This window comes from Lepus europaeus, chromosome 18 (assembly GCF_033115175.1).
Source record: "Lepus europaeus isolate LE1 chromosome 18, mLepTim1.pri, whole genome shotgun sequence".
In the NCBI taxonomy this organism is placed as follows: domain Eukaryota; kingdom Metazoa; phylum Chordata; class Mammalia; order Lagomorpha; family Leporidae; genus Lepus; species Lepus europaeus.
In genome coordinates, this window is record NC_084844.1 from 48,665,466 (window position 1) to 48,689,295 (window position 23,830).

At 60.9% G+C, this 23,830-nt stretch overlaps 1 protein-coding gene across 2 annotated transcripts in view; it reads right to left on the bottom strand.

Annotated features, from left to right (window-relative positions):
• Positions 1-7: 7 nt before the first annotated feature.
• ATP2A3 (ATPase sarcoplasmic/endoplasmic reticulum Ca2+ transporting 3) overlaps positions 8-23,830 on the bottom strand; it is a 29,469-nt gene continuing 5,646 nt past the window's right edge. The window contains exons 2-22 of one of the 2 annotated variants that reach the window (XM_062216510.1): positions 20,376-20,393; positions 20,125-20,207; positions 18,854-18,958; positions 18,566-18,704; positions 18,311-18,391; positions 18,130-18,215; positions 16,303-16,767; positions 14,647-14,735; positions 14,430-14,532; positions 13,538-13,669; positions 13,163-13,288; positions 11,954-12,172; positions 11,535-11,870; positions 10,098-10,318; positions 9,142-9,344; positions 8,414-8,499; positions 4,677-4,810; positions 4,324-4,441; positions 3,928-4,043; positions 3,577-3,666; positions 8-1,312 (exon numbers count right to left, since the gene is read on the bottom strand). In XM_062216510.1, the coding sequence (XP_062072494.1) occupies positions 1,252-1,312; positions 3,577-3,666; positions 3,928-4,043; positions 4,324-4,441; positions 4,677-4,810; positions 8,414-8,499; positions 9,142-9,344; positions 10,098-10,318; positions 11,535-11,870; positions 11,954-12,172; positions 13,163-13,288; positions 13,538-13,669; positions 14,430-14,532; positions 14,647-14,735; positions 16,303-16,767; positions 18,130-18,215; positions 18,311-18,391; positions 18,566-18,704; positions 18,854-18,958; positions 20,125-20,207; positions 20,376-20,393 (3,011 nt within the window). In that variant the 3' untranslated portion in view covers positions 8-1,251. Of the gene's footprint in view, positions 1,313-3,576; positions 3,667-3,925; positions 4,044-4,323; positions 4,442-4,676; positions 4,811-8,413; positions 8,500-9,141; positions 9,345-10,097; positions 10,319-11,534; positions 11,871-11,953; positions 12,173-13,162; positions 13,289-13,537; positions 13,670-14,429; positions 14,533-14,646; positions 14,736-16,302; positions 16,768-18,129; positions 18,216-18,310; positions 18,392-18,565; positions 18,705-18,853; positions 18,959-20,124; positions 20,208-20,375; positions 20,394-23,830 lie in introns of both variants that reach the window. The other variant, XM_062216509.1, reaches the window with a different exon arrangement.

Sequence of the window (23,830 nt, forward strand, 5' to 3'; positions counted from 1 at the left end):
TGCCCCAGGCACACAACCTTTATTTCTTTATCAAACAGAGTGTCAGGTGGGTGCAGGGCCCTGCCCCTGCCCAGGTCCGCCTCCCTGACACTGCTTCTCCCAGTGGCCCCCTCCCCACTCCACCAAACCTGTGAGAGGGAAGGGAGGTGGGGAGGAGGGACCCCAGCAATGTGTAGCCCCACTGTCCGCCAGGCAGGCTGAGGGGGCTTTAGATTCTGGGGACCTGGACCAGGATGGGTGTCTTGACTGACATATAAAACAATCGCTTTGTACACGCTGGGGCAGAGACACACGTAGAGTCACGACTCACTGCTGCTACGCCTAGCTAGTTTTTGCCAAAGGAGCAAAAGCTGAGTTAAAAGAACAATTCTATCTTCCCACCCTCTGACACACTCCCCAACAGGCCTCGGGGAATTAGCCATCCTGGGAGACTTCCCTTCGGCTCATGGGGGCAGGAGAGGGGGGGATGGGCCAATGGAGACTAAGACTGCCCCGGCTGTGCGGACAGAAGGGGACAGTGGTCAGGCACCCACACATTTGTGGGACTCAGGCACCTGGGATATGGATGGCAAATCCAAGCTCTGCTTACAAACCAGGCAACCCAGGGGACTTGGTACATAAGACAGGAAACCTGGGTCCAGGCAGTGAGCAGAGGCAAGGCAGGCAGATGTCTCCCAGGGGAGGGGGTCGCCACCCAGCCCCTCCTATCTGTTTCTTGGCCCCTCCCTCCCACTCTTCATCCCCTGGGGCCCAGCACACAGAAACAGAAACAGGCTGGAGCTCTCAGGAGCTGACTTGGAGACAGTGGGGCAGCGTGCAGGGGACACCAGCCTTTGCTATGCACAGCTGGGCCCAGCTGGCCCCAGCCAGCCCCTCTGAAGCCCCTCCTCCAGACCCCTGCCCGGGCACCAAGTGTGAGGTCAGGCAGGGAAGGGTCCCAGGAGCCCTCCGTCAGCACAGCTGCACCAGTCACCAAGGAAATGCCCGCCTCCAAGTGTGGGGGGAGCACGCTCCAGGGGGAGGAGGCTCTGGTTTCTTGGCAGCCCCCTCCCAGCTCCAGGGAGGGACCTTCCCAGGAGTCCAGGAGATGTGAATGACACAGCTCCCCGGGTCAGCTGGACACGGGGATAGAGACCCCGAGACGGGCCAAGGAGTGGCCGTTCTGGCCTCGGGCCTGTTGTGTCCGGCAGGGCCTAGTGGGCAGGGGGGAGCTCAGGGTGCAGGGAGTGGGGGGTGAAGGCCTGGGCACCATCAGTCTGAGGCACGTGCTGGAGACTCCACACTGCTCCCAGCGCTCACTTCCGGTCCTTTTCTTTGGAAGGAAAAGTCGAGAGTGGGTTAAGATGTGAGTGTGACGGCACACACCCAGGCTGGCTCCTCCCGGCCTCCTCTCCCTCCGTTTTCTCTTGGGACCACCCTACTCTCCCATAGCCTCCTCCAGATCCGTCTGGCCTGGTCCCCTGAGCCGAAGCCCAGAGCATGCCACAGCTGCCCCCGGGCATATCCGATCCCTGCCGCCCCCAGGCCTCCTGCATGCCCTGTGATACTGCCCCCAGATTCTCAGCTTGGGAATCACCAACCACATCAAGATGTCCAGAAACGGACAGCATCCTTGCCTTCTCCCCGACCCACACACTTCCCCTAAATCTCTACCACCACTCTCAAGGCCTCTTGCTCCGCCCCAGCCCTCAACCCCCAATCCAGCCTCACCATCAGGCCAATGTCCAGATCCCGCCCCGTCCTCCCCTCTCTTGGCTCCCACTGCCCTCAGAATAAGGCCGAGCCCATGTGGGACCCTGGACACTCCCAGATCTGTTCCCACTCCGCCTCCCTGGAGCCCAGCCCCCAGGCCTGGCCTGACAGCTGCTCAGCCACACCTGGGCAGAGCTGGGAGGTGGGGCAAGAGGAGCCTCCGACCCCGCAGGACCAACCCTGCACCCACATCTCTCCCCAGGACACACCTCTCTACCTCTCGTAAATCATGGGGAGCCACAAGCAACAAGCCTCAGCAAAACTTCCTTAAAAGGCCTCCGAGCTGGCTTGGGAACACAAAGGGTCCCCTCTCTCCCCGCCGCCCGCCTGCTCTAGGAGGCCCTGGGGACCGCGGCTGCACGGGGCAGAGCTGTCTGTGTTTCTAGGGAGCATGCTCCCTGGGGTCTCCCTGCCCTAATGTGCAGATGCGGCCGCAGGCGCCGGCCTGCGTCCGTCCTGTGTGGTCACTCAGGTCAATGGTGGAGATGGACAAGGAGGTGGGCTCGCCTGGGACCACCTCTCCTTGTCAGGCCTGGGTCTCCTGCCCAGCCCAGCGCCACACCAATGACCAGCTTCCCTGTGTTGGGTCCTGACCCTCCTGTCTGTCCTCTGTGATCACCACAGGCCTTCCTCGCTGACCTTCCTCTGGGGCTCCCCATGGCCCTGAGCCTGGCATCTGGGGCCCGGACCACCCTCTAGGCCTCACCCCTCCACATGCACCCAAGCTCCAGCCCCACCAGACGCCAGGTGCTCTCCCAGCCGCTGCCCTGCAGGTTCATTCTCATCCTAGCAGACCTGTGCTTTAACCCAGAATCTTCTAGAAAACACTCTAACGCCAGCCCAGCAGGAATTGCTCCCTCCCAACCCTCCTGAGCAGCTCCTTCCTCTGCTGCCATTGTGAGCTCCCCACCAGCTCAGGAATTTCAGCCATGGGCAGAATTTTCTCTCAAAAACTGACTGACTTCCTTAGTGGTTGTGGCCACTAAGGAAGTCTCCTGGAAGACGAAACGGCCACCCAAGCTGTCCCTGTCCCCCACAGACCTGGCTTCCCTGGAGAGTCAGGGGGTCAAGGTTGGCCATCCCTGCTCTGGCCTTGGGCACCCATGAAGCTGCTGGTGTCAGACCCACTCCCTCCTCTGCCATTCCCCTAGGCGTCCACAGAGGGTGGGTCAGAAAGCCACACCCAGTGTCCCCCTGACATGGGCTCCAAGGGGCCTTGGCTTTGGCCCTGAGTGAGCCCCCTACATGGGTCTGGGCCCTCCCAAAGGGACCAGTGGTCAGCCAGCTTTTCCAAAGAGAGGAGGCCTACTCCTTTGGGTCCTTTTTAAGAGATGAAATATTTGCAATGCCCAGCAGGACTGGCCAGCCTGGGGGTTGGGGGGAGCGATTGATGGCCAGGGCCTGTGGAATGACAGGCACGTGATTTATTAATAGCCTCCCTCCTCCCGTCCCCTGGGGCTGGCACACATTCCTGCCAGAGGTGGCTCCCAAAGACCCAGCTGCCCCAGCGCGGGCCTCAGCCATCTGACCATGGTGAACTCTCAGGAACAGGGGAGGGGCTCAGCCCTGCCTCCTCCACTCTGAGCAGCCCTGAGAGCGAGCACCATGCTGCCGCCCCGCCTTGCTCATGGCAGGTCCAGAATCCCCTACTCTGAGTCCACTGGTAGATGCCTGCCCAGGCCTGCTCTCCTCACACTGCCCTCCCCGCCTGACCCCTGCCATCCTGGCTTCTGGTTCCAGGTCAATGTGGGCCCAGAGCCGTGAGTTCCAACACAAAGAGTCTCTCTTTGCACCCACCCACAAGGTGACACCACAGAGGCTGACCCGGTGTGGTTCGGGGTCCGGGAAGAGGTCAGCGGCTGTCCATGCCAGGCCTGCGAGACCATCCTGAGAATGCCTGCACAGACACAGGCCAGGTGCAGAGGGGTCAGAGGCGTGCAGGGGCGGCAGCAAGTGAGCTCAGGGAGGCAGCGTGGTCCTGACTGGTGCCCGTTGCTCTCCCCTGTTTTGCCCCATTAATGCAAGATCCTGCAGACCCCTCATGTCTCGGCCACCAGAAGCCTTCCACATGCCCCACTGGGACCCAAGAACAGCTCCCCCGCACACAGACGGGGAGGCAGAAGCAGGGGCCGGCTGAGGCAGCAGGTGGGAGGGGCTGGGGCCTCCCACTCACCGTCCACGTGGTTCCGGGAGAGGTACTTGAGGGCCTCGTCCAGCAGGATGACAGGCAGTGAGATCTGCAGTACCACCACCCACTGGCGCCCGCTCAGGGGGGTCACCTGGAAGATGAGCTGGCAGGGAGGGGAGAGTGGGGGTGAGGAGGCCTGCCCAGGCCCCGGCCATCCACCTGCTCCATCCGCATGGCTGCCCATGGCCCCTTTGGGAGCGTGTCTCCAGATCTCTGCCCTCTGCTGCCCCAACCCGTAGGACCATGTCCCATCCGCCCTATGAGGCCCCTCCCTGTCCTGCAGGCCACTTCCACGGCACAGAGGCCCAGCAACCAGCCCAGGCCCATAATGTCCATTTGGTTCCTGTCACCCCAGGGTAGGGAGGCAGGTTGGTGTGACTCACAGGCAGGGGCGGCACAAGCAAGATGAGGAAGTGCAGGGCCATGGACATGGCCACAGCCGCCAGCAGCCACGGGTTCAGCCAGGGCGGCATCCGCAGCAGTGACTGGTTCTCTGAGACGCTGCCAAGGACAAGGGCGCTCAGCTCAGGCCCTGCCACAGCCCCCACCCGCCCGTCCGCAGGCACCCAGCACCGCTGACTGTCCTGGGGTGGGGGCTGAGCTCTTTTTCTCTTCCTTTCCACCCAATTCTGGCCCTTGCTGACTCTCACAACCTCCTCTGGGCCCTCTGATCCTCCAACCCCATTCCGAAACCCTGCCCTGACTCTCAGACCCCAATCTTGGACCCCCAGCCCACCTGTTGAGGGCGTTGCACATTTCAATGGTCACAAGCACAGACAAGGCCATGGTGGTGGGGAAGTGGGACTCGAAGACCTCGCAGTCGATGCCGTCGAAGAGCGGGTTGTCTTCCGAGCACTTGAGGAAGTGCCTCTAGGGGCCGTGGGGAGGCAGGGAGAGCAGCAGTTGGCGGGGGGGGGGGGGGGGGGGGGGAGTCCTGGGAGGGGTGCTCCCTCAGCAAGGAGGCCAGGGGGCTGCCCTGGGCCGGGAAGAAGCAGGTGCAGAGAAGGAGACAAGGGCAGTTGTTCTGAGCTACGGGGGCAGAGCAAGAACAGCCGGCACCAGGTGAGGGCCTCGGGGCGGGGGAGGGTTCCAGGCTTTTCTCTGGGGGTGCATGGGGGAGGAGCCCCTGGGTCTCCGAGGTGCAGGAGTGGAGGAGGTCATGACTGAGGCCATTAAATAAGGAGAATCAGCTATAATAGGATCCTCCTCTGTGGTACAGTGCCCTGGACCCAAGAAAGTCTCCGCACGCCTCACTCCCTTCCCACCACTGAATCCGAGCTCTGCCAGGCTTACTTTGCACTTGTGATATGGACTAACGTGTGGCCAGGGCGCAGCCTTAACACAGGGCCTTTACATAATGGACACCAAGCTGCCAGGGCACGAGAAAGGAAGTGCCCCCCGCCCCTGGGCCCCCGGGCAGAGTTCTCCTCCTGCACAGAGGCCTTGCCCGGAGCATCTGCTGCGCTGCACAGAGGCAGCCGAGCACCCCGGGGCACCAGTGTGAATCTTCCTCACCATTAGCTGGCTCAGCTCCCCAGCACTGAGCTGGCCTTGGGGATGGAGGCTGAACACAGAGGTGTCCGCAGCTGACGTTTAGAAACTGGGGCCCGTGTCATGTCAAGCACCCTCAGAGAGAGCGCTGTGCAAGGACTGGCTGGCCGCTGCTTTCCTACCCTGCAGAGATGTAGGCCACGCCCTCCACGCGCCTTCCCCCAGCGGGAGGAGAATGCTGAGCGACTGTGGCCTGGCTGGACGTCTCACTTTAACAACGAGACGGGGAATACCATCCGTTCTTGAATCAACAGGAGGAATTTTTTTTTCCTCCAAAAACCAAGCTCCAACATTTGGCAGAAGTGCACCTTTGGTGCTGATCACGGAGCAGAGCAAATGCCCTGAACGTTGAAGCCGGCCCCACGCACGCGGTGGCAGAGAGAACCAAAGCCTCCTGCCAGTGGCGCAGCACCCCCCCCACACACACATACACACACACAAACACACACACACGACGAGGCACACTTAGATCGTCCCGCGCATACGCAGGGAAGAAGGGTCCAACAGGATCGCAGTGAGGTGTTCCAGCAGATCCACCACTCTCGTCACGCGCTGCCTGCCTCGTTCAGCCTCTGGGTGTCAGCAGCGGGCACCTGCCTGCCACGCGTGCATTCTGCCCCCGGTCATGAAGCAGAAGCAGCTGTGGGAAGGTGCTCAGGGCCAGCACTCCCACGTGCATCAGGGTCGTGTTTCCTCTCTCTGCGGCCTGCCTGGCTGCTGCCCACTCACTCCACAAGCCCCCCTGAGGTTCCACTAAGTTAGCGAGCACTTACACAGCGGTATGTGCCAGGTGTTCTGAGCGCTGTACAAGCCCCAACGTGGTCTGTCCTTTTGAGGGTCCAAGGAAGTGGCGACTAATATACCACCCACTCTACAGATGAACAAACCAAGGTGCAGCAGGGTGAAGTTGGCTGCCCAGAGGCACAGAACGTGTGGTGGAACCAGGGTGTGAACTCCAGGCTCCCTGGCCCCTGCTCTCTCTTTTTAAAATTAATTCATTTATTTGAAAGTCATGGTCAAGTGAGAGAGAGACACACAGCAAAAGATCTTCCATTCACTGGTTCACTCCCCAACAGGCCACAATGACCAGGGCAGAGCCAGGCTGAAGCCAGGAGCTTCTTCTGGGCATCCCATGTAGGTGCAGGGGCCCAAGGACTTTGGCTTTGGCCTGGCACAGCCCCAGGTGTTTCAGCCATCTGGGGAGTGAACCAGCAGGTGTAAGATCTCTGTCTCTCCCTCTACCTGTGCTGGTCTGCCTTTCAAATAAACAAGTGAATCACTAGCTAAATAAATGGAACCTACAAAGTACCACCTTGGGTCCAACCCCTGGCCACCTCTGGGTCCAACAGCCAACCGCCTTCTCTCCGCTGAAGCACTCCCTGCCCTGGTATGTGAAGTCTCAAGGCGCTCCACCCAAAGACTGGAAGGTCTCTGCAGACTCCACCAGCCCGGTCACTGCCACGTCTGTCGTAATTTGCACCCGGCACACAGCGGGAGCTTGATGGCCATGTCCTTACCAAGAGAAAACAGATGACCTGAGGGCTGCATAGAAGGCAGCACCCAGGGGACTGCGGACAGACTGGGGGTGGGCATGGTTCCTGGGGGACCAGGAGGGCAGCAGAACCGAGATGGGGCTGGAGGGAGGATGGGCTTGGCACCCCTGGTTTGCAGTGGGCAGAGGAGGTACACAGATGGGTTTGTGGGTTGGGGGTGTCCTCAGACACTGGGGGCCCTCAGTCTCAAGGCCAGCTGGAAGGAGGCAGCACACCCCTTACTCTCCCCACAGCTGCTCCCACAGGAGCTAAACCAGGAGACGTGGCAAGACAGGGCCTGGGGCTCAAGATGCTGCTGCCAGAGGGGCGTCTCCAGCGTCTCAGGGCTGCTGGGTACCAGGAAGGCGGCCCCTGGGCTGTGCCCCTCAGGTGATGGAGGCAGGACACGCCCCCCACAGCCCACCTCGCTGCTTTCAGTGGGGAACCTGGGCTGTGAAGGCCCTTCAGGCAAGAGGTGAGTTGGCTGCTCAGACAGATGGACGGACTGAGATGGCGGCCAAGGGGACCGTTACTTGCTTCCAGAGCTATGCTGGGCTAAGTTGGCCTCATGGAAGGCACCTGCCAGCCAGGCGGCTTCAAGACGTCAGTGGGTCGCGCCCCCAAGCAATATCTGTTGATGTAGCTCTGGACCCCGTTTGTCCCCTGCCTGAGGCTCTGCCCTACACCCTACCCCCCAGCAAATGACTGGAAGAGGGACGAGCCTCTTCTGGCTTGGGGGGCTGTGCCCTGGTCTCTAGGTTTCCAGTGGCTTCTAAGCTTGGCTCCTTAGTCGTGGATGTTTATATATTAGCATACTTTCCAAAGGTTTGTGGAAAAACGGAATCAAACGATATGCTGTGGGAGCAGGTGTTTAGCCTAACAGTTAAGACACCTGCATCCCCTAAGATCAGAGTGCCTGGATTCAATTCCCAGCTCTGACTCCTGACTCCAGCTTCCTGCAAATGCAGACCCTGGGAGGCAGTGCTGATGGCTCACGTGGGAAACCTGGATTAAGCTCCTGGCTCCAGCCCCAGCCTGGGCCCCACCCTGGCCATGGAGGGCTTTGGGATTGAACTAGCAGATGGGAGTTCTGTCTCTCAAAAGAAAAAAAAAAATTATTTTTGGTGCAAAAAAACTTTTGAAATCACGTGTATTCTCATAATACACATTTTCCATGAACTTTTTGAAGTCTTCCCAGAACTTTTATGCTTAAATTCCAAAAAAACTTTTGCTTTGGAATTCCATTTTCCATGAACTTTTTGAAGAATGCTTTTGAATGGGAGGTGGGGAAAGACAGGTGCAGGCCCCTCCCCCGGAACTCCGGTACCCACCCAAGCCGTCCCACGGGTCTAACGCCAACAGTGACGGCTCCTGGCCTTCACTTGCTCACCAGCTGGTAGAAGGTGACATGAGGTCCCTCGGCGTCATACAGGAACCACCAGGTGGCAGCGGCCACCGTGGCCAGGCCCACATACACTGCAGGGAGGGGAAGAGGAGACCAGCTCCAGGCGACAGACAGCTGTGGCTCTTTCGTCCATTTCTTCTTCCTAACAATTTCTTGAATTTCCAGCAGGCACCACCTACTCCCTGTCTAAGCAGTATGGCTGGCAGACCTCCACCCTCAGTGTCAGTGGTGGTCTCGGAGTGGCAATCAGCCTCTGCCGCACCCTGATTGGCTAGGAGATAAGCAAATGTCTGAACGTGGCCCACACTGATTGGCTAGGAGAGAAGCAGGTGACCTAATGTGGACCAATGAGAACTTGCTTGAGACTTATCTCATACGACTAGTGTGATAAAAGGCTCTGTCTTCTGTTGAATTCAGGGGTTGTAATGAAGCAAGCATCAGGGCTGGAGCTGTGGTAGCCATTCTGCCACACACAGGGAAGTCTGCCTAAGAATGGAGTCAAGGCACAGCCAAGATATGCCAGGGACACATCTGAGGCTTGGATCCCACCGTGCCTGGGATGTGCTGTGTGTTTTCAGTTACATGAGCCCACGTGGTTCTTTTGGCCATCAGCCAAAGAAGGCAGAGTCCCATCATCTACAGCTTGCAAGTCTGACTGATACCAGGCTCTTCGGAAACCCAAAAAGCTCACGGAGACCTGGGGCCCTGCTCACCTCCAATCGCCAGATAGCGAAAAAAGAGCCAGCCACTGATGAGGGCCTCACGCGGGTTCCGGGGCAGCTTCTCCATGATGTCCAGGTCCGGGGGGTTGAAGCCCAGGGCCGTGGCAGGGAGGCCATCTGTCACCAGGTTCACCCAGAGCAGCTGCACAGGGATCAGGGCTTCGGGCAGGCCCAGAATTGCCGTGAGGAAGATGCTGGAACCAGAGTCACGGGCTCTAGCCCCCAGCAGGCCCAGCCCCTACCAGGCAGAGGGCCCAGCTCCCGCCCACATCCCAGGCTGGGGAGCTCACTCACTCTCCCTGCAGCAGCCCTGCCTTTCTCTGCTGGTGATGTGTGTGCAGGAGGGAGGGGTGCGTGTGCTTGGCTCTGCCTGGCGCCTGGCTGATTGCCTCACCAGTCCCAGCTCTGCACCCTGGACACAGGTGCTCTTTAGGCCTAGCAAAGGCTAAGCAAGCATGCATGCGCATGCGCACACACACACACAAATGCGTGTGCAAGCATCAGACACCTGCAAAACCTAGCACGTGCCACACAGGTCCACGAATACAAGCAGACACCAGCACCTTGGCCCAATGTGCTGAGATGTACCACCCACATGTGTCCAGCAGCACGTGCTCCCCGTTCCCACCAGCATCTTACGCCTAAGCAGAAAAAGTGTACACACTCATGCACTGGGACGCATTCTGTTGGCACTCATGCCCAAGGCCACACATGCGCTAACACAGGGACACATACCTTTCAGGCACAGGTTATGTGCATACACACAGACTCACTACTGCTAGCTTTGACCAGCCCTAGGCGTGGAAGTGGGAAGAGGGCCATGGCCGGAGGGTGACAGGGAACTCTCCAGGCACATCCTTGGGTGCACTATGATCCAGGGGTTGCCAGGGCCCCTGGGGATGGCCAGGGCAGGCGTCTTGCCCTGCCTCAGGGACACAGGGCCTCACCAGACCACCTCCCCCACATTGGAGGAGATGAGGTAGCGGATGAACTGCTTCATGTTGCTGTAGATGGCGCGGCCCTCCTCCACCGCGGCCACGATGGAGGCAAAGTTGTCATCCGACAGCACCATCTCAGCCGCCGACTTGGCCACGGCGGTGCCCGAGCCCATGGCGATGCCGATCTCCGCCTTCTTCAGGGCTGGTGCGTCGTTCACCCCATCGCCCGTCTGTGGGCCAGGTCAGGCAGGGTCATGCCGGAGAAGGGGCCCTTCCGCCTCCCCGTCCCCCCTCATCTCAGCCGACCCCCGGTCCTAGGGGATGCGCCCCAGGAAGCAGACAGCACGACAGAACGCCTGGGGTGACAATGAACCTAGGAATTGGGCTGGGAATGAGGCTAAGAGAAAAGCAAAGGGTACAGGCAGGCAAAGCTGGAGAGAAGATCAAGTCTAAGGGCAGAGAAGATGCTGAGGTGGGTCAGTGGCGAGGGCAGAATGAAATTCAGCTTGGGTACAGAGCAGGAAATGAAACTGAAGTTAGACATAGCCTGGGGCAACTGAGGGATGAGGGGATGAGGTCAGGGTTGTGGCCCAGGTTACAACCAAGGGCCAGGCAGGTGTAGTCAAGATGAAGGCTGGCACCAAGGTGAAGGTCAGGGCCAAGACTGGAATCAAGGGGCCGGCACTGTGGTGTAGTAGGCTAAGCCTCTGCCTGCTGCACCAGCATCTCATATGGGCACCGTTTCCCATCCAGCTCTCTGCTATGGCCTGGGAAAGCAGTGGAAGATGGGCCCAGTGCTTGAGCTCCTGCACCCATATGGGAGACCTGGAAAAAGTTCCTGGCTCCTGGCTTCAGATCAGCCCAGCTCTGGCCATCGCAGCCATTTGGGGAGTGAACCAGGGGCCAGAAGACCTCTCTCTCTGTCTCTCCCTCTCTCTGCTGCAACCCTCTCAAATAAATAAATAAACCTTTAAAAAAAAAAAAAAAAAAGACTGGACCCAAGGTTACTAACACAGCAGAGAGCACTGTGGCATGGCAGGCTTTGCTGCCACTCACAATACCCACACCCTATACCAGAGCACCAGTTTGAATCCTAGCTACTCCAATTCCAACCCAGCTCCCTGTTGATATGTCTGGGAAGCAGCTGATGACGGCCCAAGTGCCTGAGTTCCTGTCACCCATGTGGGAGAGCAGGATGGAGTTCCAGCCCTGGCTCTTGTGACCATTTGGGGAGTGAACCAGTAGATGGAAGATCTTTCTTCTGTCTCTCTGTCTCTCTGTCTCTCTTTGTCTCTGTGTGTGTGTGACTCTACCTTTCAAATACATAAATAAATAATAAACATGTTCAAAGGATGAAGGCAAGGTCAGGGACAAAGCCAGCACGAAGGTCAAAGACAAGGTCAAGAACCAGGTTACAGTTAGAATCCAGCTCCCGTCTGGCCTCACCATGGCGGTGACCTCGTTAAAGGACTGCAGGTTCTCCACGATGCGGGACTTGTGCGCGGGCTCCACGCGGGCAAAGCAGCGGGCCGTGCGGCAGGCCTGGCGCTGCTGCTCAGGGCTCAGGTCATCAAACTCGCGGCCCGTGTAGGCCTTGCCCGCCACGTCCTCTGTGTCCTCGAAGATGCCCAGCCGGCGGCAGATGGCCACGGCGGTGCCTTTGTTGTCGCCCGTGATCATGACCACGCGGATGCCCGCCCGGTGGCAGCGGGCGATGCAGGCGGCCACCTCGGGGCGCGGCGGGTCCAGCATGCCCACGCAGCCCACGAAGGTCAGATCTGTCTGTGGGGAACAGGGGCCTGAGCGCGTCCTTGGCCTGCGTCCCGGCAGCCGCCCCGGGGAGCCTCACAATCATTAGCACCCACCTCATACTGCGCAAACTCGCTGGAGTCGTCCAGTTGCATGTCCTCCTTCCGCGGGGGCGCGTCCCGGGTGGCCAGCGCCAGGCAGCGCAGGGTGTCTGAGCCCGAGCCCCAGTCCCGGATCTTGGCCAGGATCTGCTCCCTGGCGGCAGGCTCCAGGGGCACCGTGCGGCTCCCGACCCGGACTGAGCTGCAGCGCTCCATCACGCTCTCGGGAGCCCCCTGCAGAGTTGGGGTGGGGGTAGACAAACCAGTGAGACCCCTCCTCTCCCTGCTGCCCAGCTGAGTCCCAGACCTGGGGAAAGGCCACACAAGGGTACACACAGCGAGGCGGAATCCATTCGTGAAAGCCCAGGTGGGGAGGTGGGTCCCACCGTGAGTAATTCTAGCAGTGCAGAGCGCGCTCACAGCCACCGACCTCATGGTGCCTCCCCTCCCCACCCACAGGTGAGAAAGTCTGCAGAGGCCTTTGGGGTGCAAGTGGCAGCCCCTGCAGGCCTGGTCTCCCTGGATCCCAGTGCTGTGGGGGCCTCGGCAGCAGCTCCAGAGATGGGTTAAGCCCTGCACACATGGGGACGGGAAACAGAGCCCTGGCGTGTGTCACCCTGAGGAGCAAGTCTCCGGGGTGACACTCAGCAGCCTGGGGGGTCTCACCTTGGACCTCGCCCATCAACAGCTTCCCCCTCCCTAAAGCTGCCATCAGCCTGAGATCCCAATACAGAGCCTCTTCGTTTCAAAAGGGATTAAAATTCCCATCGTGGGACTCCGACTTCCGACTTCCGGTTTGGAAGCAGCCACAGGAGGTGCTTGGAAAGAGGTCTAGCCGGGGGCTGGTTCCTCTCCCTCCCTGGGACTCAGTTTCCAAAACAGATGTACCAAGGACGGGAACCACTAGCAGTCAGAGACAAAAAGGGCTTCTGGGGACGTCCAGCCTGGCCCGGTCCCTCACGTGGGGAAGCAAGGCTCAGAGAGGGGCGCTGATGACTCCGAGGTTGTGTGGGGATGGTGGCCAGCAGTGGGCCTCAGTCCCCTGGCCTTGGTTATCTCCATGCTGGGATCCTGCTCCCAGTTCTCCATGGCACCCTGAGCACCCTCACTTCCGATCCATCACCTTGACAACGGGCCTCACACCCCCCGTTGGCCTCCTGCAGCTGCCGTCTCTGACATCTCAGCAGACTCACCCCCACAAAGACCAGACAGGCAGGCCCCCACCTTCACAAACATCTTGCTGCCCTGGGCCTTGGAGTCAGGGCGGGCGGGCGTGCAGTACACGGACATGGACTTCCGGTCTCGGGAGAACTCCAGGGTGAATTCCTTCCGCATCAGCTGCTTGATGACCTGCAGGAGCCACCCACGCAGGTCAGGGCGCGAGGGCCAGGGCCAGCCAGCCCCTCTTGAAGGTACCTCTGACCCGCTGACCCTGGCATTCAGGACCTCTGTCTCCCTCTCCCTCCAGAAATGCCAAAAAGTTGCCATTTGCTACCATGCGGTCACTTCCCACCTCCACACCCTTGCCCACACTCAGTGCTGTCCTCCTGGCTCCCCCTTCCCCAGTTGCCCCGGCGGCCCAGCCCCCACCATGCTCACCGCATTGCAGGCACCTGCTCGCTCCACTCGGGACAAGCCCTGCAGCTCTGTGTCAAACACGTTCATCTTCTCCACCAGGCACGTCAGGGCTGTCTCCGTGGCCTCTCCCACCTTCTCGTACACGCCCTTGGCCTGCCCGCACGCAGGGGATAGGGAGTGAGAGCAGATGGGCCCCCTCATGCCCTCCTTGCCCCCTGGAGATCCCCTCGGCATGTCTTTCGAGCAGGCCTGGGAGCCCTCCCCAGCCCAGCTGGCCTGGGGCTGGGCAGTGTCTGGCAGTGATGCTGCTGGCCACACACCCGCCACCCTCTGCCTCCCAGTCTCGCCTCCTTAGCCAGGCTACTCTTGCTCAGCCTCTGCCCTGTGTTGCGGGCCCCACTCCTCCTCCCTGAGGCCCCCAGTGCCACCTTTCACATGTGCTCACAACCGCCGGGGCCCAGCGAGATTCGTCTCCTGAGCTCCAAGCCCACGTGTCCAACCGCTGCCTATGGGTCCCTGTTCCCTGGGGACTCCTCAGACCGCCTCCTCCTCTCCCTCTCTCTGCCCAGCCAGGACAGCCCCAGTCCTCACAGCCTCCCTCTCTCTTTCACCCAAGCTGTCATCAGGTCTGGGGATTTTTGGCTTATAAATTTCTCTCTGACCCACGCTTCCTCTCCTCCCCCCCCCCCCCCGCGAGGCCTCAGGGAAGGGACCAGCCAAGATCTGGCTGGCTTGAATGGCCAAACGGGGCCACCCAAGAGTTCTAGAGGCAGGGTTTGGAGCCAGGCTGAGCCCGAGGGGTGGCCACGCTGCTGCGATGCGCCACTCCCAAGGGGAGCTCTGGGACGCTGGGAGAAGCTTCTGCCGGAGCGCCGAGATTCTCGGTAGGGCGAGACAGAGAGCGCACACACACCTCGTTGTAGTCCAGCGCCGAGTCGTTGCACAGCGCGCAGATGGTCGCCAGCTCCACCAGCCCGTCGAACTGGCCGCAGCGCACCGGCAGCGCCCCCTGCCGCCTGCGGAGCCCGCCGGTCAGTACTGCAGCCGCGGCCCCGCCCCCTAGGAGGCCTGGCCCATTCACACCTCGGTGCGGTCCCGCCTAGCCCCGCCCCAGCTCTCCATGTACTCACACTTCGCCTTCGGGCGTGTACGTGGTCCCCGAGATGGTGAACTCGTGCAAACGGCAGGCGCCCGCTTCGGCCTCGGCTACCACGAACATCTGGGGAGGGCAGGGGCTGCTCAGGCGCGCCTGGCCGCCTCCCCTTTCCCTGGGCAGGCAGTTTGACGCCAGGGCGGGTGTCTCCGCTGCCCCGGGAGGTAGAGAACAAGGGGTCCAGGTGGGGCCTCTGCTCCACCAGGTGTGTCCAGTTCTGGCCTGTCAGTCTGCGCTGGATTCCTGAGACGCCTGGGGGCATCTGGTCCACGCTCCTGGGAGCAGTCGCCAGCCTGAGGGAGCCCTGAACTGAGCCGGAAGCCTGGGTCCTTGCCCATGGCTCAGCCCTTGAGCCTCAGTTTCTCCGCTGGTAATGTGCGGAGAAGGCGGGATCCAAATCCAGCAGCCACTCCTTTCCCTTCAAGAAGATGAGCCCCTTGGGGCTGGCGCTGTGGCTCAGCAGGTTAACACCCTGGCCTGAAGCACCGGCATCCCATATGGGCGCCAGTTCAAGTCCCAGCTACTCCACTTCCTATCCAGCTCTCTGCTGTGGACTGGGAAAGCAGTAGAAGATGGCCTAAGTTCTGGAGCCCCTGCACCCGCGTGGGAGACCCGGAAGAAGCTCCTGGCTTTGGATCAGCGCAGCTCCAGCCACTGCGGCCAACTGGGGAGTGAACCATCAGATGGAAGACCTCTTTCTCTGCCTCTCCTCTCTCTGTAACTCTGACTTTCAAATAAATAAATGTTTAAAAAAAAAAAAAAAAAAGATGAGCCAGGCAGGACACCTCCACCTACCTCTGGGGTACTATCCCCTCCAGCCCAGAGTGAGCCCACCTGCAGGTGCTCACAGCCCCAGGGGTGCCCACCCCTCGCCTGCCACCTCTGCTCAGGAGCCCACCCGGCAGCCAATGGCCAACCCCGCACCTTCCGCCCTGCTCCCCACCCTCCGCCCTGCTCCTGAGGCCAGTCCTCTAGCAGGCACAGCCCACTGTCCAGCCGTTCCAAATCTTTCAGTCAAGGACCCTTCCGTCTGGGTAAAATCCTAGGGATTGGAGCGGCTCAGGGACTCAGGGCAGTAAAGCCGGCTGGGAGTGGAGGTGGGAGAGAAAAACCCATGGCCGTCACCATCTCCCTGCCCACCACCCTGCTGGGTCAGCAGGAGCCTGCTAGTGTCTCAGCCGGAATCCGTGGAGCATATGGACAGTGGGCCCGGGATGTGGGGTCAAGTTCCAGGGAATAAATAATTCCTGCCCTAGCCCTTCCCAGGTCACTGGAGCTGGCGTATCTGGTGGCAGATGGGGACTGCATGGTCGTGAGGGAGCAGGAGAGGGTGGGCTCCAGGCCCAGCCTGGCTGTACTGACGCTCTGCTATGTCTTTGATGGTTACCTGACAGGGCTCGCATGCCCAGGCGTCAGATGAGGAGACGGGATCGCAGGTGGGCAGTGGCCAGTCCAGGCCCCGCAGTAGCACACAGGCCCCTGGGTCATGTGCCCAGCAAGGTGTGTCTGCCACGTCCTGCCAGCCGGCAGCTCTGCCTCAGCAGGGACAGGGGTCTGTGGGTAGGAGCCCGGCCAGCCCAGCCTCACACCACAGCACGAGCAGAACCCGCCCCCAGCTGGCTGCAGCACTCACCCGGCAGACAGACATCTGATTGGTGGTGAGGGTGCCTGTCTTGTCCGAGCAGATGACCGAGGTGCAGCCCAGAGTCTCCACGGACGGCAGGCTCCGCACGATGGCGTTCTTGCGCGCCATGCGCCGCGTACCCAGCGCCAGGCAGGTAGTGATGACGGCCGGGAGGCCCTCGGGGATGGCGGCCACAGCCAGGGCCACAGCGATCTTGAAGTAGTAGACAGCGCCGCGCAGCCAGGAGCCGCCGTGGGCCGGGTCGGCGAAGTGGCCGATGTTGATGACCCACACGGCCACACAGATCAGGGAGATGGCGCGGGACAGCTGCCGCCCAAACTCGTCCAGCTTGCGCTGCAGCGGCGTGCGCTCCGGCTCCACCGCCGCCATCTGGCTCCGGATCTTGCCCAGCTCCGTGTGCAGCCCGGTAGCCACTGCCACGCCCACGGCCTTGCCTGATGCGATATTGGTGCCCTGGCCGCGGGAAGGACAGGGGAAGGGCTGCTCAACACCAGGCAGGGCCCAGGACTGCTGACTCCTCTGGGCCAGGGCAGGGCGCCTGCCCCCTACATGGCTCTGCTTTTCTCCACGTTGGTTATGTATTTATTGGGTCTTCCCTTGAGAGCGTGAGCTCTGTAAGGCAGGGATTTGGGTCAGTGCCTAGCACCGGGGCTGATACTGACCACGCCATCCACCAGCATGGCATGGGCCTGTCATCCTGGGACTCACAAACAGCCCCCGTGGCCACGCACAGGGGACTGTGGCTATGATCCCAGGTAAAGCGTGCACGCATACGTACTGAATAGTCCAGAGAACCTCAGCCTAGGCTCATGCATTCCTGGCAAGCCCCAGTGTGCAGCTCAGCCAGCCTTGTGCCTCAGCAGCCTCTTCCACAGAATGGCCCAACAGAGGTCCAGGACTGAGTTACTCCAAGGAGGCGAACAGACCGGTGCCCCTCCAAGCAGATGTGCTGTGGACATGGCACGGGGCCAAGTGCTACTGGCAGCCCAGCCTTGCTCCTGCTCTGGGCGCCACGGCTCTGGCTCCCCACGTGAGGGTGGTCACTAAGGCAGTGGCCTGCAGGCAGCCAGACCCCCTCTGGCTGGTGGCCTCTGAGAGTCTCAGTGCCAGCTGCCTGCCATGAGCCTTCCTCCCTGCCCCAGAGCAGCTGGCCCAAGGCCTCCCTGCAAAGAGGCCGCCACTCCCCAAAGAATTCCAGGGGTGCCACTTCCTGTCCCCTCTGGCTGGCTGGCCCATGCCTTCTGGTCCCCTGATGCGCTGCGCTGACTTGAGGCTATTGTGGGACACCTGTGGGTACCCCTGCTAACTGTCTGAGGTCGCAGGGGCCGGTCCCTGCCATCCACACGGAGCCCATTGCTCTCCACGGAGACCCCGGGAGTCCGTTTTCCTATCTGAGCCACAGCCTGTCCCCACCATCCTCTAACCCCTCTGCACCCTCTCCGGATGCAGGCAGGTTTCTCCCAGCAGCTAAGAGGAAAGGCTGCAGTCGGGATGTCTGAGTTCCCAGGCTGGCTCTGCCATCACTCACGGACTGTGTGACCCTCCCCGACGTACTTAACCTCTCTGAGCCTGGTTCCTTGTTGCAAAGTGCAGATAACAAGAGAACTTACGTCGAAGGTTTGTTGCAAGGATTAAAGGTAAACCAGAGAGCTGAGAATAGTAGCAGGCACACTGCCGTTATACACACAAGCTCTTACTACTCCCATACACCTGCAGGCACTGTGGATGATCGATGAGCCCTCCCCCTAGGACTCTGATGCACCCTAACGCTGTGTCACTGTGTTGGCACAGGCCCCAGGCACCCCAGGAACTTACAGAAAACAGCATGTTCTTTTTGTCCTGGTTCACAGCTCGGGGGTCCGCGATGGCATCCGTGTGCTTGGTCACGGACACGGATTCACCTGGCCGTGGAATCAGACATCAGAGACCCCCCCCCCTCAAAGCCATACCCATCCTCTGGCCCTATCCCTGCCCTGCCCCCGCTTCCAGGCCTCACCGGTCAGGATGGACTGGTCCACTCTGAGTGTGGTGGACTTGATCTCGATGAGGCGGAGGTCAGCAGGCACTTTGTCTCCCACTGCACGAGGAGAATGGCTTGGCTGAGGGAGGGTGGCTCTGGCCACTTCCCCCCAGGGTACCAAAGCTGGGCTGGGCTGGGCTGGGAGGCAGCCTGAACGGGAACCCCCCACGTTGACCCCTGCCCCACTCTAGAGAGGACCGGAAAGGGATGGGAGGAGGCGCCCCCGCCTACCCGCCACCTCCACGATGTCTCCGGGCACGATGTCCCGGGCGCGGACCCGCTGCACGCCCTTGCGGTCTGCGCGGATCACCTTGCCCATTTCCGGCTCGTACTCCTTCAGGGCCTCGATGGCGCTCTCAGCGTTGCGCTCCTGTAGAACAGGCAGTCGGCCCTGTGCCCCTGCTGTCCCCTGGGGGCCACCCCCTGCGAGGGAGCTGGGGACAAGGGGACCTCCAGGTGGAGGGCGCACCTGGTGGCTGGGAGACCCCGGGTCTGGGTCCCACCCCCATGTGCCCCCACCTGCCACACGCCCACGATGGCATTGGCCACGAGGATCAGCATGATGACCAGGGGCTCCACGAAGGCCGTCGTGGTCTCCTCCCCCTCCTCAAACCAGGCCAGGACCTGCGGGGTCAGAGCTGTGTGTTGGGCCAAGCCGTGGGCCCGGACCTGCTCCCCTGTGTTGAGAAAGCCTTGGATAGCCACCCAGGCCATCACACAGCAGCACCTGGGGACGGGTTCAAAATAATTCTTGGGCCCAACCCAGATCTTTCTAGTCAGAGACTGGAGCGTGTCCCAGAAATCAGGTTTTAGAAGGCCCCTGGTGATGCTGACGCTCACTTGTGTCCAGGGGCGACTGGCCAGGGCGGCATCACCCAGGCTGGGAGCTGGGAGCAGCTCCAGCCCCACGTCCACTCAGCCCACGCAGGTACTCGTCATGCCCCCTCTGTGGGTCCATTCGTGCTGTGAAGGACACAGGCTCCCTCTGGGCTCAGCCATTTCCAGCATCCGCACCAGCAGACTTTTTCAGTGTAGGCCCTGGATTTCTACAAGAACAGTGGCCAGGAGACTACACGACACACTGGCCGGAGGGAAGAGCCACTCCCCGCTGCCACCACCACCACCTAGGTGTCCTGCTGTCCTGGTCACCAAGACAAGGTCTCCTCTCCAGGTCCTGCTGGGGGTGGAGTGGGCAGCATAGGTCGTGTCCGCCTACAGGGCTCCTCTCTGGCCCTGCTGGCCTTGTGCTGCTCTGGCTCCTTCACCCAGGTTCCACCCCAGCCCCAAGGCCAGGACGGGTCCCCCATGCTGCAGTCGGGAGGAGGCTAAGGCAGCGGTGCTCGGCCAAGGCCTGTTTCACCCCCGGGTTGTTTGGCACCGGCTGAAGACTGGTGGGCAGAGGCCAGAGAAGTGGCTACCACCCTGCAGTGCATGGGCCAGGGACTCCTGCCCCAGGCCCCAAAGAATGAGCTGGTGCCAAGTGTCCAGAGCTGCGGTGAGGATTCTGGGTGGAGACAGGGAGGGGTGGGGTCAGCCAGGGCTGCTGAAAGCACCCCCTACAGCCGTAGAAGGTGAGCTGGAGGGGGCAGATGGGCGCTGGAAGTCCAGGGCTGGGGCTCACACACGGGAGCTGCAGTCTGAGCCGGGCAGGGGGTCTGTGGAGGCCAGGAGCAGGCCGAGGGCTGCCTGGTACTCCAAGGGCCGCCCTGTGGACTCTGAGCGTGGCCTGGGCCTGCCTGTCCCTCCCAGGCTGCCCAGGACCACAGGACGGCAGGCGGGGCCCTACTTACGAAGGAGACCAGGGCAGCCAGCAGCAGGATTCGCACCAGCAGGTCCTCAAACTGCTCCAGCACCAGCGCCCACAGGGACTTCCCTGGGAACAGGAGCAGCGCGTGAGGCCGGGCCCTGGAGACTGCTCAGCCCACGAGCTGCCTGCGGTTTCGAGAGGGAGAGCCAAGGCTCTGTGCAGCTCAGACTGGCTGCGCTGGGGGTGGGGGTGGAGTGGGGGGGATAGCCTGACAGCTGGGGGCCCAAGCCTCACCTTCCTCCGTTGGGAGCTCTGCAGGATCCAGGCAGCCACAGGAGCCGGGAGGAGACAAGAGACAAGCGGGTTACTCAGTGGGGCCCCCTCCCCACTATGCCCACCTGGCCACCGCCACGCTCTGGCCACGTCCTCGCAGCTCTTGGAGCTCACACACGGGCCATTAGCATCCCCACCCTCCTCCAGGTGAGGACAATCTCAAAGGCTTGGTTCACGTGACCCAGCACCAGAGCCCCTCCCTCATTTCACAGAGGGGAAATTAAGGCCTACAGAAGGGACCCTTGAGGTCATACAGTCAGGCGTGCTCATGGCTGCCCTGTTCAGCATCTCCCACTCTCATGCAAGGGAGCCCCCTCCTCAAATTGAGAACATTGGCTCAGGTTCCCTTGGCTCACCCGGCCTCTGTCACACCTGCCTCTCCAGACCACCTGGACAAGGTCTGCAGTGAAATCAGCCGTCCGAGCCCCACCCTGCCTGGGGGCTCCCCCTGCACAGCCAGAACCCCCCTCCCACTACCAGCTCAGTCCCCTCCCAAGAAGGCTGTTTCCAAACAGAAAAAAGCACCTGCCTTGCTTTGTGCATGGCTTTCTCTTCTGTCTCCTACATTTCCTGATTCACCTTTTCAACCAGGTGGAACTGGCTGCCTCGGACATCCAGGCAGGATGGGAGTCCGGGCCCTGGATCACAGGTGCAAGAACTGGCCCTTGTCCACCTGTTTCTGGTCTGCAAGCATTGGTCCCGTGGGAGCCCTCTCCCCCGACCACCTGTCTGGGAGGTGTGGAGGCTGCACCTGGCAGCCGAATGACAGAAATTATCGAACAGCCTCTGGACTGCAGGGGTCCAGGGAGGGAAGCACATAACCTAAAAATACACTTTCTAGCATTTTCTCCAAAGTCCTATTTTAGGCAACGGCTGACATTTTCCGTGGAAAATGTAATCTCCAGTGTCCTGCGTCGAGATTAAAATCAAACAGACTTTTTCCTTCTGATCTATTTAACTGAAGCGAACAGGAAAGGCGGGGGAAGGGCCAGCCCTGGTTTCTGGGCTAATTCTCCAATAGAGTAGGGTCTTTTTGAGGTCATCACAGCCATGCCCCTGCCTCAACTCAGAACAGTGTCAACCTTGGGGCCCGTGTTGGGCTCTTCCCAAGAGACTCCTAATGCCCTCACCTTGTCAGAGCACCTGGCCAAGGGCAGAGTCGACAACGAAGTCTCACCTGACCGCCTGTTCTCTAGGGCATTAATTCTGGGCAGAGCAGGGCCTGGGGCTAGGACACACGTCACCTGTTCTAGATCCCCCTGCCCCAAGATGCATTCTGCCTGCCTCAGCGGCCTCCCAACTTACCCTTTCTCTACCCGTCCACCTGGCTAGCCCCTCCCGCTCCCTCACCCACATTGACCCAGGACCCACTCTTTGATGGTCACCATGGGGTTCCCCGACTATCTCTGGTTCCCTCCAGCTTGTGATCACACTTCCTGGCTTCCCACAGCCTGCCCTCGCCTGAGTTTGGAAAAGAAGCCTGCCTATTAGTTCTGGGACAGAGCACGGAGTTTTTGGTGCAAGATTCTGTAGATGGCCACTGTCCAGCAGAACGTGCTGCAGTGACTGAAGTGTTCTCGTGTCTGTGCTGTCCACTATGGCGGCCGCCAGCCACACGTGGTACTGAGCCCCTGGAATGCAGCTGGTGCAGCTGGGAAACAGTTTCTACGGTGACCCACCTTTCATTCTCCTTCCCTCCCCCTCCCTCCCCCTCCCTCCCCCTCTCCCTCCCCCTCTCCCTCCCTCCCTCCTTTCCTTCTTTAAAGAGAACCACCTGAAACTGTGACCTCTCAAAAACAGATTTGGCTTTTTTTTTTGTTACTCGAAAGGCAGAGAGACAGAGAGCACCCACCCATTGGCTCACTCCCCAGATGCCCACAGCCGCCAGTATGAAGCCTCAACCCGAGTCGCCCATGTGGGTGGCAGGGACCCAAGCACTGGAGCCATCACCTGTCGCCTCCCATGGTGCACATCAGCAGGAAGGTGGCATTGGAAGCGGAGCCAGGACTTGAACCACGCACTCCAGTATTGGCCTCTTAACCTCTGCACCGATCGCCCGGCCCCTTTCATTCATTTAAATGTCAGCAGCTGCACGAGGCTGGCGGCTGCCTTACTGGACAGCACTGGTAGGACCAGCGCTCTCCGGCCCGCTGCCACAGCAACCAGTGACCTGCGAGTGCACTATGCTCTGTCGACCCCAGTCCCCAGGGGAAGGAACCACGGAGCCCCGGCTGACTCAGTTGCCCCTGGCGAACTGAGATTCGGGGGTTGTTACCCCAGTAACCTACCTCTGCCAGAACCATGTAGCTTCTACCAAAGGCTCCCTTCCCACCCTCACCCAGCCACCCAGGGAGGCTCAGCAAGCCCTCCCCCCGGGCTTGCTGGCTGCACCAGGCTTGGTCCTGGTGCTGCCTCTGACTCGCTGTGGGGCCCTGAGCTCCCCCTGGAAGGGCTGCTGGGACTGTTAACATCATCATCATTACCAAGCTCCACATTCACTGAGCACGAACCACGCTCCAAGCCGTGATCTGGGGTCTTCCATAGACAGAAAGAGCCTGGGCACCTACCTGCATGTGCTCTGCTAGTGGGACAAGGGCAGCAACCCACACAGCAGCGCCAGATGTTGTGTGCACACCTGGGGTGCGGTGTCTCTTACAATTCCTGCTGTTACTACTCCCCTGAACTGAGCAGACAACGGGAGCTCAGAGAGGTGCAGTCCCCTGTCCATGGCCACACAGCTGGGCAGCAGCAGGGTTGGGTTCTGAGCTCAGGCAGAGTCTGGCTGTCACTGCCTGCTCTGGGTCTCCTGCCTTCCCTACCCCAGTTCCTGCCCCCTCTCTCCAGGCTCGCCTGAAAACACCTGGTGTCCCTCATCCTGACTGCTGGGCTGGATGCCCTCATCCCATCAATCAGCCTGCTCCTGTACCATGGCCCCCGTGCCACCAGCCAACACCATCCCTGCGTCCTCACAGGTGGTGTCTGTCGGGGGTTACTAGGCCTTGCCTGCAGAGGCCTGGTGTCCTCCGAATATGTCCGTCTCGCCAAAACCCCCTGGGACCCAGTTCTCCCCACACATGAACCCAGAGGGGCTGGGAGACGCTGGGTGGCCCCTTGGGAACCACAGGCCACATGGGGAGTCTGAGCTGGTCCCTGGGGAAGTGGTGACACTGGACCCTCAGCAGTACCACATGCCCCGGTGCTAAGTGGGGAGAATGCCCCGGCCCTGCCAGCCCCTTGGTGCTGGGCCGCACTGGACAGAGATGGCGACAGGTGTGCTCCCTCCCAGATCTCCGGCTGGGCCAGGCAGCCCTGCTATTCTCGCCCGGGCTCTCTCACAGGATGACATCTCCCAGCCCACCCTGGCTCTGCCCCCACTGCCTGGTGTGGGGCTGCCTGGAGGAGCCTGGGACGAAGCC